Genomic DNA, 18,386 nt, shown 5'->3' on the forward strand with positions numbered 1-18,386 from the left:
TATAATTCCTGTATGAATAACCTGAAATCCAGTACTTCCAATAGATCCAACCCTAGAGCATAAAAATCAACAGATTCTATCATTCTATCAGAATGCTCTTACATGAGCCGCACTTGACTTGCGAACCAACGGACAAGCACATCTTCCATCGAGAGTTACATTTAATTTGGGACCTGGGCATATACCACCAGGTTGATTATGGCCCCTGTCTGCCCCTCCTACGAGGAAGAACTGATGGCAGTGCTTTTTTTTTCATACATATATGTTCTTCAAACCTAGTTCCTGTCATTCATGATCAGGCACAAAATTAGGTCCAATAGTATAAACCATGACCTCCATGTCACTACTTTTCAATCAAATGAAATTTTAGAGCGATAGAACTCAACAAAAGCAATCGTATATGCACACACAGACATGGTCTCCAGATGGATTGGTTTTATAAACATGTGCTGTACAGGTTCTCCAAGACTAATAGTTTGCAAATGTGATCCTCTGTCAGTCCTTAATCACTCGAATTTGCCAAACCAACCAACTTCAGCATGTTACGATCCTCCTTGAATCTCTCAAGGACTGTCCCCTTGACAAGCTCCGGTTTTTCATCTTGTGCTCCCCTCATTTGTATCCCCCAGCATTCAATGACTTCTGGCCTGAACCTGTTTGTCTTGGAAAGAGGAGGGCTGGTAAACGTGCTACAAGTAAATGAGTGCCCATGATCGAAATTTGCAGATAAGAAGAGCCCAAAATGATGGGGCTGCCCTCCAAATCCAATACCATTAGGTATGTTCTCAGAGCTGAAGTTTATAGCACACTGCCAAAATAAGCTAATGATTACTACCATTTATAGTTCTCGGGATGAGTATTAATACATACAGTGAAAAAAATAAAACAGAGAAGATGTTTCGAATGGAGCAAGGCATACCCATTGCAAATTTTTGTTTGCTCCTGTAGGGCGGAAAATGGATGCTTGAGGGTATAATTTGAAGAGGAATGTCTTCATGTCACCATAAAAATCACTGTGCCTTTCCCAAGGCTGTGATGCATATCCACCATAAACTGATCCTTCTGTATCTTTAACAATTAGAACAGTCTGAGCATCACCATTGCTGTAAAATGAAAAAAACATATCCAAGAATTACAAATATAATTCAAAAGTTATCAATACAAAAGTATAAGCAATAATAGGACAAGCATAAGGACTCCCATGAATCATGGCAGTGTGCTGTATGCGCATTATTAGCAATGAGAACTGGCTTCAATGTGGCTGCTTGCCAAACAAATAATAGTAGCTAAATCATGTCATGGGGGTGGAATAGTTTCATTATGTCACTTCCATACATTGGAACACGTCTTTATCATCACGAATGTAGTTAAAGAATGTGGCTTTCCTGAAGCAGATCTATAAAATCGAAGAGTACTCACGTTACTTTGCCTAAGAAAGTGTTGAAGCTTTGCCCATGAAGAGAACTATGATATAAAAGGTTCCATTCTTGCACCTCATGTTGGGAAAAGCCACCTCCAATATGCCAGGCATACTCTTTATTTAGAAGTAGCAAATCAGTGGAGATGTTTTCAGGATAGTGAAGCAGTGGTACTTCAAACCCTGGTCTGCCTGCAAACGAACTATAAGTCAGCAAAAGCACGCCATGATATATCATATACATTGCAGATGCCGGATGGGATGGTCTTAAACATATGTAAATTAAGATTTCATTTAAACTTCTCAAATACTAATAAAATAATAAACATGCTAGAGGTATAAACATACAACTGAAGATAGCATGTGCAGAACTAATTGAGAAATTCTTTCAGAGTGAACAGGCAAGAGTGTGAGATGACATAAGTGATTAAGTGGTTTTCGTAAGAGGCAAAAAAAAAGTATGCCTCAAGACTATTTGATTTGATCTGGTTTTGTGGCTTAGTAAAAAGTAATGGTTCGATAACGGAACTTCTACATCAGCTTCTTCATGTACAAGTTTGAGGATGAACAGTCTTCAGAATGTCCCATTTTTCAAGAAAATAGTTTTACCGTATGTGCTTTTTTTTCACATAGTTACGTGCATGAGAAAATTCTACGAGCACATGCTTATGAGCTTCTCCATTACACTACAGCTGTAGAGTGCAAAAAAATTTTTTGAGAAAAGAGTGCAAAATTTTACCCCGGCCATCATGTGAATCAGCACTGTGTCAATTGCTAGATGTGAAGACTAATGGGGGACAGCCTGAGGAAAAAAAGGCAGTCCTTCTACACCATGAAATGGCTTGAGCATGATTGTATGGATTAATTTAGATGCTACGTACAATTATTTTATTTTATTTAATGATGGAAATGCTGCATTTAGGGATACCAGCAGAAAGACAAGAATAAGACAGACCTGAATCAGGGGGCATCAACAAATTTCCAAGGAATTTCCTCAATGATGGCAAGAGAGTGCACCAGTTCCTAAAGTCTGATAATGACATAGCCTTCTCTGAGACCCCTTCAGCATCCTTCGAAAATACTGCAGAGTTGAGGAGTGCTTCAAACGTTCTGTCATTGGAACCGTCCCCAACTCCCTTGTTTTCTGCAAATACAGTTTCATGAATGGACGCCAAGACAGATTCCAGATCAGACCTGGCAGTGCACGAGAGGGGTAATGAAAGAGTAAATACCAATTGGTGCCTAAAACCTTGAATAAAAGAACCCCCACCGAAAATATAAATCATAAACCTTGTTACAAACACAAAACATAAATTCTTATAAGTGCAAACAAATTCATCTCTTTCAATGGCACCCAGCGAAAGAACTACCTAAAACGCACAATGGAAATGCATAGAGGCCCAATGGTAACAGGAGACCTTTTTCTCATTCACTTGCATTTTGTAGCACAGTTGTTTGAGATAATTTCAAATTTGAAGTGTACAACAATCGAACCAGCATAGCAAGGACACAGTTCACACATGACACGTCAATGTGTCAGAAGAAAATCATTTCTCTCGAGCTGTACCTTGTTAAGACACCATCTCCTGTAACGTCACATATTTGATAAATGAACTCATCAACCTCGTCTCGAGTGCCCCTTCCATATGTTGCCTACATGTAGCAAAGAAAATATTTTCAAATTAGAATACATACAAAGTAGACAAGTTTATAAGATCACAGTGAAAACTCTCATTGAATTAAAGCACCGATGTGGTCTATGCATGCAAATAGCAATCTATTGAGCAATATTGCATCCATATCTCCCATTCAATTTCGATCAATTCCACAAACGCATCACTATTCTCACTTGCAGAAACAAACTGAACAACAGAATGGATCGAAATTCATCGAATTGAGTCGAGCATTAGACCAGAGGTACCAACTTTGGAGATGATCAAATCCTCGAACGTGATTCCATCGCTCCCGCCACTCTCCTTAGACACCAACTGGAACAGCCTCTCGCCTAACGGCCCCCGCACCCCATAGTACTCCTGCACGAAGAGAGACACAACCGTTAGAGGCCATCATACAGATCCAGGGAGATCTAAACGCCCCCCCCCCGCCGGGGGGGGGGGGGGGGGGGGCGCTTTGTGACTCGGTTGCTCACGAGGAAGACGGGGCGTGAGATAGCGCGGCGGCTGGTCTGTGACTGAGCTGCGAGGGAGGTGTATAGCGCACGGAGGCTATCCAGCTCCTGCTTCGAGAAGGCCCTGCGAGGAGGCGCGACAGTGAGATCACCGAACAAGGGTCGCAAATCTCCGCAGCGACGGAGGTGGCAACTGTGAGTTGGGTGGTACCTGGAGGCCATGACGAATCGGGAGCTGGAGGCGGACGCCGGTGAAGCCTGCGAGTTCCCCATCGCCGCCGGCAACGTCGAGGGCGAGCGCGCTCACGCTCAGCAACTGCCAATTGAAATCCTCGCGGATCTTTTTCTTTCTTTTCCCCATTTTTTCGGGGAGTTTTTTTTTTCCAATTCGCTAGCCTGTAACCGAACTGGACGGCCCCTCGCGCCACCAAGGGCCGCCTTCGCTTCGTGGGCCTTTTGCTTTCTCGCTTTTCACCTTTGGAGGCCCATATGTTGGCACCAAGCCCAAACAGCTACAAGGGCCGAGCGCTTCTTGGGCCGGCGGCGGCGGGTGTGGGGCGCATGGCGCGCCGACGACCCGCTGGAATGCTGGATGAGCTTTCCGGTGAGCGGGTGCAGGTGATCCATACCACACCCACCACAAAAGTCCATGACCTGGCACTAGCGGCTCGGTGGTCCAGTCCTGTCTAACGGGCGAATAGCGGCGGTGTCCGACGTGGGGGAGAGAGAACGGAGCGGCCGTCTCGCGACGCGCCCGCCTGAGCCGGCGAAGAGGCGCTGCCGTCCCTGCTATTGGCTGAGCCGGTGGGGCCCTCCACACCGCGCGCAGCAGCTCGGGTGAGCTGGCGCGCAAGACGCCGGCGTGCGGGCGCAGTTACTAAACTTGCTCTGAGTGTCCTCCAGGATTTCTCCCTGGTCCTGGCTATGCCGGCTTGCCCGCATCCTGTTCGACGAAATGCCGCGTCGGAAAAACCGAGGTAATCCAGGTGTTCTCGCGTGCAGCATGTGGCGCCGGTCCAACCTAACTTGTGTTTGTGCTTGGCTGCTTGCCAATTGGTTCCTCAAGGGATGTCTGCCGGGTGGCGAGCAGCAAACGGCGCCGTTGGCCGTTGGCGAGCAGCAAAAAATTAATTTTAGAACTCACTTGGAAACCGCGAGACGAATTTTTTGAGGCTTTTGACCGTATCATTAGCACATGTTGGTTACTGTAGCACCTATGGCTAAGCATACACTAATTAGGTTTAAAAGATTCGTCTCGTCATGTACATCCAAACTGTGTAATTAGTTTTGTTATTTAATTACATTTAGTGCTTCATACATGTGTTTAAAGGGGAGGTGAAAATTTTTGGGTGAAAATTTTTGGGAACTAAACGCGCCCTGACAACTCCATCTGTGCATCTCTGGTCCAGCATCTGCTTCCAATGCTCCGATGGGACCGCTAGTGATCTCCTGGAGTTCCGCGATCTTCTCCAACTGAGTTCTTGGCCTCTTCGCTCATGCTGAAGTCAAGGTATTAGCGTAATTAATTTGTTTAGTTATATTGATTGTGCAGTGCTAATGGCTGCCACTATATTAAGGTGTCTCATACTGCAAATTATATGTCTTTATTAGTACTACTAATGTTTCTTGCATTGGTTCGAGATATTAACTTCTGAGTCCTGACCACGTCCATGTTTTCTATGCTGTTGGTCATGCATCCTCATCTTGCACAAGCTTCAAGCTTGGCTATCTATGGTACATTTATCGAAATATTAATTTTATAAAAAGAAATAAAGTACTAGAATTCACTTCACTTTTATTACGCTACAGTGCATATGTTAAGAGGTCTCTGTTCCATCATGTATTGATTCTATCCATAATGATATTGTAAAGTTTGTAAATTATGTATTTATTCAAACTTGGTTTGTAAAACTTAAGGTAAAGTCTTATGCATAATTGTTGCATTTTCAAATACGTGCCGTGCTTATACCATCTGCGCCCACCTTCGCGTGGGACTAACGGTGATGTTTCGATCGGGACGTGGGTTGAGAAAGGATCGCCAAATTAAGCCGTTAAGCTAATGAGTCCGATGTGTTCAAATGACGGCCATTACGCTTAATTAGAGTTTTAATTTGGCGGTTCCGTCACAATTTTAGTTCAGTGGAAGGCCTTATAATTTGCTGAATTTTTAAGTGATACAAAGATATCGATTTTATCCTAAGACTCGAGACATGGTTGCACTATCAGAAGTTTAAAAAATGATGATGGACTATGGTTTGAAGCTATATCTAGCAAGTCTTGAATTATCTATTAATATGTTGGTGTCATGGCTCAATCAAGTATTGCAGCATCGTTGTTTCATCTTTTTGGTAATTTACGAACATTTTAAGGAAAGATGCCAACTTAAGTATCGGACTATCCATGGCTGATGCATAGATGCATAGAGCTTATAAATGTTGAAATGGAGAGCCTGTGGGTTGCTGAATTGTTAAGTAATGCCAAATTATTGTTCCGGGTGCCACAAAAAATGTAAAACAAAAGGTTTCCTAAGACACACTACAAAATCAATAAAGTTTCCAAAATGTTGGTAAACATGTAGCTAAATCAAGTCTTGAAGTCTCAATTGAATATGTTGATGCCATGGTTCAATCAATCTTGCACTGTACATATTTCATATTTTTTGTGATTCATACAGTTATGTGTACATATATTAATTTCTGTCACCACAATATTGATAACCCTGGTTCAGACAAGTCTGGTGAAATTGACATGTAATTCGAAGCCAGAACATTGAAGTGCTCTGCTTTTCGACTGTAGCTGATTTTACTGCATAGGAATTCAAGATCTGACTGTCCTTTACTTGTTTTATTATGATACGTATTTGAACTTAAAGGCACGCAGATGAGAGATCTCGATGGCAATATCATTCTCGGGGGAATGCCATGTAGCGCATCTCCAGTTCTCCACATATGACCACCAGGTCAGGAGTGAGTATTCACGTTGAGTGGATCCAATGTGTCTTCACCCTTGATAACTTGACATGGTCCTGACTGAAGTACAATAGGATCGTGAGGCGGCTCTTTTCAGTTTCGTCTGGATCCATCCAATCCAGCGAGTAAGATACTAGGATCCCTTCTAAGGTACCCCTAATCTGGTGAGTTTGTTATTCTTACTATTGCAAACTATTCTAGGAGAAGCTTATGATAGCCAGATTGCATAATACGCTTTGGTCTCTACAATATGCTATGCGTCATGCCAAAGGGCCTCTAGCCTAATGGTTAGAGGAACCTGGCGGCACCCTTCAGGTCCTGGGTTCGACTCTCCGTGGGAGCGAATTTCAGGCTGAGGGTAAAAAAATCCCCTCGCTGGCCCCGGTGCCAAAGCACTGTGTGTGGACGGCCCAGGTTCCCATGGGTAACGGCCCCGGTGTCGGGGCGGAGCCAGGGTTCGGGGATTTTCTCGGTCGGGGAAGCCGAGGCTTCTTCTGAAAGTCAATACCGGTGGGGCGGTCTTTCCCCACCCGGCCGAGTTTTAATATGCTATGCGTCATGACTCATTATCCCTCAATCATGCAGCCATGTTCCTTGATCTAATTTCCTAGTAAAATGTCACAATCCAATAACTGATGGTGTAAAGACTAGATCATACACAGTGCTAATTAATTGGATTGGACGTTTCCTTCACTGAGTTTCTAGTGCAGAAAGTGTCCAGAGTCGACTAGAAAGTTGCAAATAAAACTGCAGCTGAAATAGGAGGTTTTGCTGGTACTTTATTGAGTAAATTCCCTGTGTGCCACTGGAAAATGTAATCCATCCCCTATGTGCCATTAAAAATTAGCACATCCCTTCAGTGCAATCGTTTTTAATTTTTCATCCCCTCCGTGCCATTGCCGTCAGAAAACACGTTAACAGCGTCAAATTGGTTCAAGTTCAGACTTTTTTACCCCTCCTTCCTCCTCTCGGCCTCTCCTTCCCCTCTCCCGGGGCGACGGGGAAAGGAACGCCCTGCCGCACCTTGCCGGGGCGCCGCGCTGACCGCACCCAGCTTGGCAGCGCTGTCGACCTGCGCCTGCCCCTGCCGCCCCCGTGACCTCTCTCGCTGCCGAACTCCCTTCCATCCTCTGTGCCCGTGCGCACCGCCCAGCCGCCACGGCCCTCGCCTCGGCGCCCTCGCGCACCACCCAGCCGCCGCGGCCTGCCCCCGCCTGTCCCCATCGTCTTCCTCCCGCACAGTCCCCATCGTCTTCCTCCCTTCCACACTCTCTCTCTCTCACCGGCGCCCCTCCTCCCCCTCCCTCGCCGGCGACGGCAGAGCGACACGCGCGCCCGCGGGTAGGGCGGAGTGGCACGACCGGGCGGCGGAGCGTGGTCGGCGCGCGGCGGCGCAGCCTGGGCGGTGTCGTTGGCCTATGCGTGTGAGCTTGTCGGGGCCGGCGGAGTAGACGTCGGGGCGGCCTGCGTGCCTCCTCCTGCTTTCTCCATCGACGGGCGGCCACGGCAGGGCGGTCCGCGCGCGGCGGCGCGACGCAGTGGAGCGGGCACGACGGGGCGGTCCGACCCCGGCGGACGGGCAGCCTCCGCGCGGGCAGCGCGGTTGCGGGTGCCTCCTTCCTCCTCTCGACTGCTCCCTCCCCGGCGAGCGCTCCTCCCTCCCCGCGCCGGACCAGGGCCTGCGCGGCGGCGTCCGGGGCCAGCGGGCGGTGCGGCCGGGCCCTACGCCGCGGTGGTCGGGGTCTGCGCGGCGGTTGCCATGGAGCACTCGGCGTCCCTCCTCCATGCTCCATGCCTCATCCGGCCGCGGTGGCCTGTGGCCCTCCTCCCTCACTGTGCCCCCTCCCTCCGATGGCCATGGCGGAGCAGCGGCCGCGGATCTGCGGTGGCTCGGCGGCGGCTTGGCCGCGGATCTGCGGCGGCTCGGTGATGGCCCGGCGGCGGCTTGGCGGTGGCTCGGCAGAGGCTCATCCCTGGATGAACCCTAGCTTCTCTCTGCTCGCTGCAGTCGGTCGTCGCCCTTCAGCCCTCTCTTCCAGCCCCGGCGTGCGCCACCAGCCACCGGCCGCCGGCGTCGCACGGGCCGGCCGCCTCCCACGGTCCGGGTTGCTCCGCCTCGACGCGCTCCCGGGGAATCGGCTCTCCAGCCCGCTCCCCGCCGGCATCTCGGCTTGCGGCGGCGTCCCCGGCGAGCTCCTGCGGCGGCCGCAGCCTCCCCAGTCGTGCCGGGACGACGGGCCCGGCGGCGACCTGGCGTCTCCGTCGACTGGCGCTCGCGCGTGGTGCGGGATTGGGACCTCCGCTGGATTGGGGGCGAGCGTGGCATGCCGACCGGACGCGGGCGGTCGAGCCGAGCGCGGGGAGAACGGAGGCGGCGCTGCGGGCGGCACTGGCACGCGGTCTCCCGTCCGTTACTCTGAAACGGGATGAAACGGAGGGGTATTTTGGTCTTTTCCCGATACTCTTTAACGGATCCGGTAGGGAAAGTTAACAGCAATGGCATAGAGGGGATGAAAAATTATAAATGATGGCATAGAAGGGATAAGCTAATTTTCAATGGCACATAAGGGATCATCTCAATTTTCTAATGGCATAGGGGGAATTTACTCTACTTTATTAGGCATATTTGAGCCTGGTTAGTTTGGAATTGTCAAAAGTAACGGAAGTCTTTGTATTATGCCTTTTTTTTAGATTTTGTATTATGCCTTTTCGACGCCGAGAGAGGTTTTTACCACCCTCTACAATACGTGTGTGTTTTGTCAAAGTAGTTACGCTGTCGACTCACTACTCAGGGTCAGCTCTAAAATGCTCTCGACCAGCTTGTCAGATTAAACAGGCAAGAGCAAATGCTCTTTGATTAAAAGATCCCATAAAAATGGATTTAGTGCTATACTTTTACATACTAGTAGAGTGATTCATAAGCTGATGGTGATGATGGAAATTAATACGCAACGCGGTTCTAAATGCTTGTTGGTTAGGTGTCATTTCACAAGTTGCATCCTTGAGGCACCAAAAGTAAAGTATGGAAGCTCATTGAAGAGCAAACGGCATTGAAGGATATAGGCTGCAAAGGCATAGGTAAGTAATATATGCACGGCTCGCCCGGCCTGTCTTCACAGGCTCCATACTTTTAACATTGAGAAAAAAAGCTTTATATTTACCTAAAATGGCTTTAATATTTAAGGGGAGTCGATTCACATAAGCAGTGGCTCATTGATGCACATTTACTACTTTGCTAGATGGGAGTAGAACTCTTTGATCAGCTGCCGCGGCCATAAATCTCATCATAAAGGAGCATTCAAGGTGCTAAAACTATATACAGCTGCTGCCAACAGTATGGGGTAAAATTACTCGCAGGTACTGCCTACCAGCCTCTCTGCTCTGCACCGTGGAGCATGGTTCACAAAACCGGACGGGAACCGACGCGGTTTCCGCGGTTCCCGTTTCTCGTTCCGATTCAAAAACGAAAACCCAGTCGGAAAACGCCGGAAACTGCACGGAAACGCCGGAAACCGCCCGGTTTCCCGTTCCCGGACTTCACCGGGAAATAACTTCCCGACGGGAAGTTAAACCCTGCCGTGGAGTCGTGGAGAGCAAAAAAAAAAAAAGGAAGAGGAAATCTCAACTGATGGCTAGCTGAAGATAGCATTCCTTGCCTAGTTCATACTTCATACTCCATGGATGTCTCTGTTTTACATTTTTACTTGAGCTGCAGGGAGGGCATGTTGGGACAGAGTAGAGTAGAGTGCTTTGGTTCCAGAATCCAAGTGCTACAACCTTATGTGGTCTTTGTCGAGTAAAAAAATGATCTTTGAGGACGCATGAATCTTCGAGGATGGGATCTCAGAGAGAGAAAGGAGATAGTAGTGCAGTAGGGAGGAAGAAGAGGAGGACGTGGGGGCTTTGTTGTTTTGCATTAATGCCAAGGCCCTGTTTAGTTGAAACGCAAAATTTTTTTCGAAAGAATCTTGCTAATTTGAAGTACTAAATAAAGTCTATTTATAAAACTTTTTGCACAGATGGGTTGTAAATCGCGAGACGAATCTAATGATGCTAATTAATTCATGATTAATTAATAATTAGCAGATGGTTATTGTAGCATCACTATTGCAAATCATAGATTAAGTAGGCTCATTAGATTTGTCTCGCGATTTACAACTCATCCATACAAAAAGTTTGGTAAATAGACTTCATTTAGTACTCCATACATGTATCGAAACATTCGATGTGACTTTTTTTTTCGTTTACGGGTTTACGGGGTGGGAACTGGGCCCAAGTAAAGAGAAGCATTGACCTCTCCCCTACTTGACACCCCCCTGCCTGCCCTATATAACTTCCTAGCCGCTCAACCAGATGCATCAAAGCTCATCTCTTTCGCTGTTCTTTTTTTTAGGAAAATCTCTTTCGCTGTTCTCATCTCCTCTTCGCATCCTCCGGGCTTGCTTCAGGTAAGAGCAGTTCTGTTATCTGCTCCGTGTTCTTGTTTTTTTTTTTGGCGCTAGCTCCGTGTTCTTGTTCATCACCATGTTTTGATATTGATAGGTTGTGGTGTAATGGTGGCTGTGATCCTCAGGTGGTGACGGTGAGCCATGAGCCGGGGCAGCGGTAGTGGGGTGAGGAGCGGGCGGCTGGAGCTGCAGCTGAACCTGTCCCCGCCGGCGGCCGTGGGGATGGAGGTCGGGCAGGACGACAGCGACTCGTCGTCGCCGACCTCGTGCGTGTCGTCGGACGGGCGGAGCTCGAGCGGCGGCAGCCCCGGGAGCAAGTCCCCCATGGTGATCGGCGCCTGCACGCGCTGCCTCATGTACTGCATGGTGGCCAAGAAGGACTACCCGACCTGCATCAACTGCAAGCAGCCGTGCCTCGTGGACCTCCTCCACGGCGAGGCCGGCGGCGCCGAGGCCGACGACAAGAAGCGCGGCAAGCGCAAGTGAAGGAGCGAATGAAGAAGATTCATCGTGTCGTGCGCCCGCCCGCCAGTGGATGCTCATACGGACGGTTAGCTCAGGGTTGGGGGAGAGTGACCGCCGTTGGATCATCCACTGGACAGGGTTTCCTTCCTCATTAGCAGGAGGCTAGTAGTAGCAGCTTACTAGTAGTAGTTTACTTGATGCTGTTGATTAGGTTGTCAGTCATTTGTGGCCTTGTGGGGTACTCCTGTCAGTATGTGTGGTGGAGACTTGTTATGGTTGTGGTGGTGTTTTCAGTTGTAATCTCCCTCCCTCCTGTTTAGCTGAAGAAAATGTTTGCAAGGGAACTTTACCCTTTGCAGATGCAAGAACATTGTCCGTCAGCTGTTCACGCCAAGGTTAACCTAACCGGTGGGAACCGGTCCGGTTACCGGTCAAACCGGTCCGGTCCGGTTCCGGCCGGTACCCAACCGGCTAAAATTCAAATTTTAAATTTGAATTCAAAAAATAAAAAATTCCCAAAAAATTCCTAAAAATACTTCAAGGTGTGATGAATCTAATGGTGTCAAATTTTCTCAAAAATTCATTCATTTAGTATAGTTTGTGGGAATTTAAAGTTAAATCAAAAAAGAAAAAGAAAAAAAATGGGCCGCCCCATGAAGGACCACCGATCAAACCGGTCAAACCGGTCGGTAAACCGGTAAAACCGGCCGGTAAACCGGTTGCACGGGAGCTTTTGAATTTCAAACCGGTCAAACCGACCGGTAAACCGGTAAAACCGGTCGGTAAACCGGTCAAACCGGCCGGTAAACCGGTCGGAACCGGTTGCACGGGAAAATTTGAATTTGTTTGAATTTGAATTTGAATTCAACCGGTTTCCACCGGTTACCGGCCTAACCGGTCCGATAAACCGGTACCGGAGGGCGGCGGTAACCGGTTTCCGATTGGGATTAAAAACCCTGGTTCACGCTGTTGTTTCTATTTATTTAACCTATCAAGTCCTACTACTATACTACTCCCTCTGTCCCTTATTAATACTCGTTTTTGGTTTTCGTGCCACAAGTTTGACCAAATCTATACAAAATATATACAATATTTGTATCTCGAAATAAATTTATTAAAAAACTAGATGAAAAGGTGTATATATCAATTATGTACCATAAATATTAATACTTCTTATATAAAATTAATTAAGTTATTTTTCGGGAAGCGAGAACGATAGTTATTTAGAGTCGGAGACCGTTATTTAGAGACGGAGGGAGTAGTTTGGAATGGTGTTAGTGCGCTGCTCTTGCAACTGCTTGGTCCAGCTGGGCTTTGATTCGTGCAGCTGGCCGGACCGTGGTTTTGGAACTGTTGTCGTGTCAAAGTCGAGGAACGCGTGTTGACACATGACACTAACTGTCCAGAGTGTGTGGTCTGAATCAGGTATTCAGGTTCCTTGTATCCGGCCCTGCTTCTTTTTTTTTGTTGCATGGAGAAATGGTTAGCGTAGCGTTCAACATCCAATAGGAGTGTGCCGATGTAGGATAGTATTTGTATCCTCCGACGTGCCTTGTACAGTTGATTTGGCCACTGATACGAGGGCATGCCCATACGAGCTGATGACCGTCCGGTGGAGAACCGGTGGCCCAGATCAAACCTCATTCCCGCCTTGAGCTTCAGGCACCGCCCCCTGCAGGCGGCAGCGTGTCTATGCCAGAGGATGCAGAGCTCGATGGCCGCAGAGAGGGAGGGAGAGAGAGACTGAAGGCCTGAAGCAAATAAGAAGAGCATCATTACTCAATGATGCATGTTTATTGTAGTGGAAGGCAAAGCGCGTGCCGACTCTGAGCTTAAGCATTAAGGCGCATTGAACTTGCAGGCTGAGCGAGGCCAGAGGGGAAAGAAAAGAGAGGTTTACTGGCAAGTGGACCTCCAGGAATCCCCTGGCTTGCACAGGGCAGAGGGTATCCTCTGCATTGATCCACCTGAGGCACCAGATCGAGGGACATCTTCTTCCTGGACCATCCGGTTAGGATCCAAAATTCTCCAGCCAGATCAAAGATAATTTGGGGGGGGGGATATTTCGGAAGAAAAATAAAAACAACCTGCTTTGATCATACATAGCATAGCTAGCTACAGAGGCTGCTCCCATCGGTGTCCGCTACCCCCTCCTCCAGAATGGGGATAGCGGAAAAGGGGCTACACCGGTGTCTGCCGCCGCGTCCGCTACCGTAGCGGACGGGCTCTCGCACGCCAAATCTGGCGGAGGGAGCGGACGTCTGCTACGCGCGGCCGTGGTGCGGGACCGGTGCGGCCGCGCGCAATCCCAACTACCCGGTGAGGGAGGAGGAGCGCGCGGCAGGGCGAAGCGAGTCACGGTGCGCGGACCGCCGCGAGGAGGGGGAGGAGGGAGAAGGGGCTCGCCATGGAGCGAGAGAGCCGCGCGGGCCTCTGCTGCCGGTGCCTAGATCCAGCTGCCGCCGTCAGATGGGAATAGGGAGGGAAGGGGCGGAGGGCCGACAGAGGCGCTGAGAGGGAGGGTGGAAGGAAGGAGGAGGGCTGTGGAGGAGCCCCGCCGCCACTAGAGCAGCGCAGGCAGAGGGCGGCGTGGTGGGGGAGGGAGTCACTATAGAGAGAGAGAGTACTAATGGCAACGGGTCTAAACCCGTTGAGTTTTGTTTGCCCAAATTTGTGCCCACGAATACAATACATGCCCATTAAAAAATCCATCACCCATCACGGGTTTAATTTTGTGGCCAAACTCATGTCCATCAGGTCAACGGGTACCCATGGGTCGCCCGTGGGTCTACAATTTACTCATCTTGTTTTTATTGTAATCAACAAGTTTAATATAATAAGTATCAAATTTATAGCATATAGAAATACATGATGAACAAGAAGTTCATTGTTCACTAAAAATTACTAGAGAAAATAAAAATATAAATAAAAAATCTATATTCAATGATCATAACACCATACAAAGCCATCAATCCATTATATGCATATACAAACTCTACATCTACAAACCAACAATAACCCTATCTACCACCAAAACTTTTAAAATTCACCAAAATAAAGAAGCGGAGGAGAAGCAATTTTAAGTTTATTAAAATTCACAAAAATAAAATAATAATTGCACTAGGTTGGATCAGGTTTAAAAAACATATTGATTTATGGGTTCGGGTTTTGTAGTAACAATTTCGTGCTCATAAACCCGACAGGTAAGACTTTGTGCTTATTAACAAACCTACGGTCTAAAAATTGATCCAAACTCGTGACTTAATGGAGTAAAAATTCATCGGGTTTCTGGTACCATTACCATCATATAGGTCCCACTGGCTTATATTAGATGGGTGCGGAAAAATTAATATAGATGAGAGAATTTTGGTGGCTAGAATGAAATATTTTTTAAAGCTATGATGAAAATAGAGTACTGCGAGTGAAGATATACCAAGCGAATTTTTGATGCGAGACTACGGTTGCTTCCAAGTCCCACCTATACATACCCCTACTACACCCTAGGTATTATGTAGTCTCCATGCAGGTGCCCGAAATTTTTTTTGAAATTTGGAATTTTGTAACTGAACACGGCCTAGGTTGAAGGTTCCGTAGCGTCGATCTCTCTCTCTCTCTAGTCCTGGACGAGCGAGGGGTGTCAAAACCTCCATCCTGTTTAGCGAACGTCAGATGGAGCTCTCGCCTAATCTGAATCGAGGCGTGTCATCAATATCATGATGGTATGCGGCAAGGCAGTGCAGTGCAGAGAGAAGTAGCGAACCGGCATGGCATGAATGCATGCGGTTGGGAGGTGAGCCGACGGGTGGATGGATGGATGGATCACCGCGAGTAATGGCGTGCGGTGCGCGCGGCCTCGACGGTCGACGACGCAATGCTGGTGCTGCTGGCGACGCGACGCGGTGCAGCGCGGTCCGAGTCGATGGATGCTTGCGCTTGCTGCGTCACGGTGATTTAGATCGAGTAGGAGCCGTACGCATCCTAGCTAGCTAGCTAGCTCGATTTATTCCGTTCAGGTCTTCTCTGACTCTGCGTGTGTGCCTGCTGCTGCGTGCTTGCAAAGCGGAGCGCGCCATCAAGGCGCCCCTCGCTCTCGCTCGCTCTCTGGGTGCTCCTTCGCGCGCGGTTTAACGCCGGCCGGCCACCTGCTGAGTTAATTATGCTATTGTCTCTCCGTCAGTCAAGCCTCTCTCTCTCAGCTCATCCGATCCTCCCTGCATCTGCATGGACGATCACTCCTTCCTGCCATTGCCAGCTTAATTGGCAGCTTCATGTCAAAATCCAAACGAGCACGGCGTTTCTATAGTAGCCGGGCCGGCGTGAGGACAATTATCGATGGTCTATCGTGGTCATTGAGCGTAGACGACGTACGACGTGAGCGGCAGGCACACGTACCGATGGCGCGTATGAGCATGACCGTCGCCTCTCTCCATGCCTTCATTCATGGCCGTCTCCATCGCACTCGCATTCATCCATGCCCTAACGTACGTACGTACCCAACGACGCCGATGATGCATGTGTGTGTGTAATTTGACCTTCTGCTTTGGGTCTCCATCGTCCGTCCCTCGTCCGGCATATGTGAGAGAGAGAGAGAGAGAGAGAGAGAGAGAGAGAGAGAGAGAGATAGAGAGAGAGAGAGAGAGAGAGAGAGAGATTCAACTCCGCCGAATTTGGGCTGCCCGCGCGATCATCAAGTACGGGCTTTGGCCATCAAATACGGGTTTTGGTCCCTGCCCATGCGGACTACCGGCCCATACACATGAGAGCGGCCCGGCACTCTGTACTACTGTCGAGGATAGGCCCGAAAATGCTAACTACCGGCCCGTAAAGGGCCCAAAAGTGGAGCAATTCAGCTTATCAACCGCACAACCACACAAGTTCCTCCAAAAAAAAAAACTACACAAGTGGGTTTACCACCCTCCCACAAAAAAGGAGAAAAGAAACATCTGGGTTCATCTAAACAAGGATCTCTCCAAAAGTGTATGCAGGACCACAAAGGTATTTTTAATTTATTTATCTTTACAACTCTGTATGCGTGTCTCTCCTAGGGATGGCAATTTTACCCGCGGGTACCCAACGGGTACCCGAAATACAAAAAATAATCTAGTGAAATCATATCATTCACAAATTTTATGTCTCATTTTTTTGTGATTGTATGAACTAAATAGATGGATAGTGAGATTGTGTGAACTAATAGATTGAAAATGACATTTACATTTTGCTTATTATTTGTAGTGAAGCGCATAATCATTGTTACATTTTTTAGATGAAATACATAACTAGAATTGAACGCATATACTTACATACAACTACAAAATAGATGTTGAAAATAAGAAAAAAGGTGCAAGATGATCCGTTTAATTCTACTAAAGCTTTGCGTTCGCCTATATGGATGATAAATTCAAAATATCCTAGTCAATTCGACCAAATGATAGGTTATTTATGATATTATTAAAATACCCGATGGTTACATGAAATCCGACCCATACCCGGTGGGTATGAGTATGGGTATAAAATTTTACTCGCTAGACTTCGCGGGTACGAGTATGCTTTAGAGTTTCGAGTATTGTCGCGGACGGATATTTATTCTACCCGCACTATACCCGAGCCGTTGCCATCCCTAGTCTCTCCAGTCGTTGTCACCGGTGACCCTCAGTTTCGGATCGGAAACAGAGCGAGACACAATATACAGGTATACGGACAGCAGGACGCCGCTAGCAACTAGCTACAAGCTCCAACCTCCTCCAAGCAGATCGAGACGGGCTTGCATGTCTTACTTGTGTGTCCAAATCATCTTCTTCGATCGATTTGTAGTAAGTAGTAGTGTCATGAAAGCTACAAGCCCTCAGCTAAATTGCAGATCTAGCTGCCACGGCACCGTGGCTGGCAGCTCTACGGCCAGCGGTATCAGTGGGGTAGTACGTACACATGCACCCATCCAGGCGACTGAAGTTGCACATGGAGCTCCAGCTACAGTAGTGCTCCGCCGTACATCATATACATACCTACAGCAAGAACCAAGATTGCGTTGTTAGGGTGAAAAATTGGCTGACCTGCACTGATGGATCTAGTACACAGAATTACTATCCATCAGGCAGACAGGCAGGCACTTTGCATGAATTGTTAGCTGGCTATGGCTAGTGGCTGGTGCTAATTTATTGTGGGAGAAAAATATTATTAACTGACTGATGATTGGTGGTTGGTGCTGATTTGTTGTGAGAGATAAATTAATTTTATAGTAAGAGATTTCTTGGCGCGTTAGTTTGGTTGGGTAATAATCATTGGACTGCTGCACGTTATATGCGGCCGTACAAATAATATAATGCATCCACGGAGAAAATGTGGTACTATGTATTAGCAGTCAGTTCGGATCAAATAAATCATGCACATACCAACAGCCATGTGTACACTTGCCAATAAATAACTATAGATATATACTAGGAGTAGTTTCAATAATAGCACGCTCGCCGCACTTCTAGAATGAGGCCAAGTAAGAAGGATCTTCAGAACTTCCCAATCTCAGTACTTTGCAGCGCCATCGACAGACAAGGCTAACTACTCTGGATCGATGATCACTGCATGACAGCACACCCAGCCGACAAATCTGAAATTCCTTCACCTCTGATCTTGGCTCGGCCGGCATCACACTGCAACAGATTCCGCTCACGCTCAGCGTGGAGTTTGTTGTTTTCGTGCAGTCAACTGTATAAATCCATGCGACGGTCTAAAAAGCATGGTCATGTACAATTTTGGCTCAATGTAAGGGTGGTATCTCTCCTGGATATATCATATATGGGAATCTCTACCAACTGCTAATTGTACGTCTTTAGTTGGTAGTCCAGGGCAGACAAATCTGTCCATGCCATCGGGGCCTGAAACTCTGAAGCAGTCTGAACTCTCTGGCTCTGAATATCTGAACACGTAGGCTTCGCATGTGTATGGATCGCTAATTATCTTCAGTT

The 18,386-nt window shown here is 47.8% G+C and overlaps 2 protein-coding genes across 10 annotated transcripts; one reads left to right on the top strand and one right to left on the bottom strand.

Annotated features, from left to right (window-relative positions):
• Positions 1-298: 298 nt before the first annotated feature.
• Positions 299-3,915, bottom strand: LOC120663621 (MTOR-associated protein MEAK7-like). The gene is made up of 8 exons (XM_039942499.1): positions 3,757-3,915; positions 3,567-3,669; positions 3,343-3,450; positions 2,985-3,070; positions 2,373-2,611; positions 1,420-1,609; positions 920-1,103; positions 299-808 (listed from the first exon to the last, which is right to left on the bottom strand). Exons 1-8 carry the CDS (start codon positions 3,816-3,818, stop codon positions 503-505), a joined length of 1,278 nt encoding a protein of 425 aa, XP_039798433.1. The 5' UTR covers positions 3,819-3,915; the 3' UTR covers positions 299-502.
• Positions 3,916-4,142: 227 nt separating this feature from the next.
• Positions 4,143-11,795, top strand: LOC120663622 (protein GL2-INTERACTING REPRESSOR 1-like). Of its 9 annotated transcripts, none has more exons than XR_005670550.1 (6): positions 4,143-4,522; positions 4,955-6,504; positions 6,589-6,678; positions 9,493-9,592; positions 9,754-9,871; positions 10,908-10,964. XR_005670550.1 is itself a non-coding variant. In XM_039942502.1 (6 exons), the coding sequence occupies exon 6, from the start codon at positions 11,104-11,106 to the stop codon at positions 11,446-11,448; it is 345 nt and encodes a 114-aa protein (XP_039798436.1). In that variant the 5' UTR covers positions 4,203-4,522; positions 4,955-5,055; positions 9,493-9,592; positions 9,754-9,871; positions 10,908-10,962; positions 11,088-11,103; the 3' UTR covers positions 11,449-11,795. The 9 variants fall into 9 exon arrangements, 5 of the variants coding, with proteins under 5 accessions (XP_039798436.1, XP_039798434.1, XP_039798435.1 ...); XR_005670549.1 differs by having other exon boundaries at positions 4,955-5,055; positions 6,418-6,678; XM_039942502.1 differs by lacking the exon at positions 6,589-6,678 and adding an exon at positions 11,088-11,795 and having other exon boundaries at positions 4,203-4,522; positions 4,955-5,055; positions 10,908-10,962.
• The last annotated feature ends 6,591 nt before the right edge of the window (positions 11,796-18,386 follow it).

Source organism: Panicum virgatum, chromosome 3N (genome assembly GCF_016808335.1).
Source record: "Panicum virgatum strain AP13 chromosome 3N, P.virgatum_v5, whole genome shotgun sequence".
NCBI lineage: Eukaryota > Viridiplantae > Streptophyta > Magnoliopsida > Poales > Poaceae > Panicum > Panicum virgatum.

What these genes read in the sequence shown, in the direction of transcription:
- LOC120663621 (XM_039942499.1), bottom strand. Translation starts at nt 3,818, where the DNA reads ATGGGGAACTCGCAGGCTTCACCGGCGTCCGCCTCCAGCTCCCGATTC. An exon ending in AGGATTTGATCATCTCCAAA is followed by an intron (nt 3,071 to 3,342) that starts GTTGGTACCTCT and finishes TGCTACATGTAG; the next exon opens with GCAACATATGGAAGGGGCAC. An exon ending in GTTGATGCCCCCTGATTCAG is followed by an intron (nt 1,610 to 2,372) that starts GTCTGTCTTATT and finishes GTTCGTTTGCAG; the next exon opens with GCAGACCAGGGTTTGAAGTA.
- LOC120663622 (XM_039942502.1), top strand. Translation starts at nt 11,104, where the DNA reads ATGAGCCGGGGCAGCGGTAGTGGGGTGAGGAGCGGGCGGCTGGAGCTG.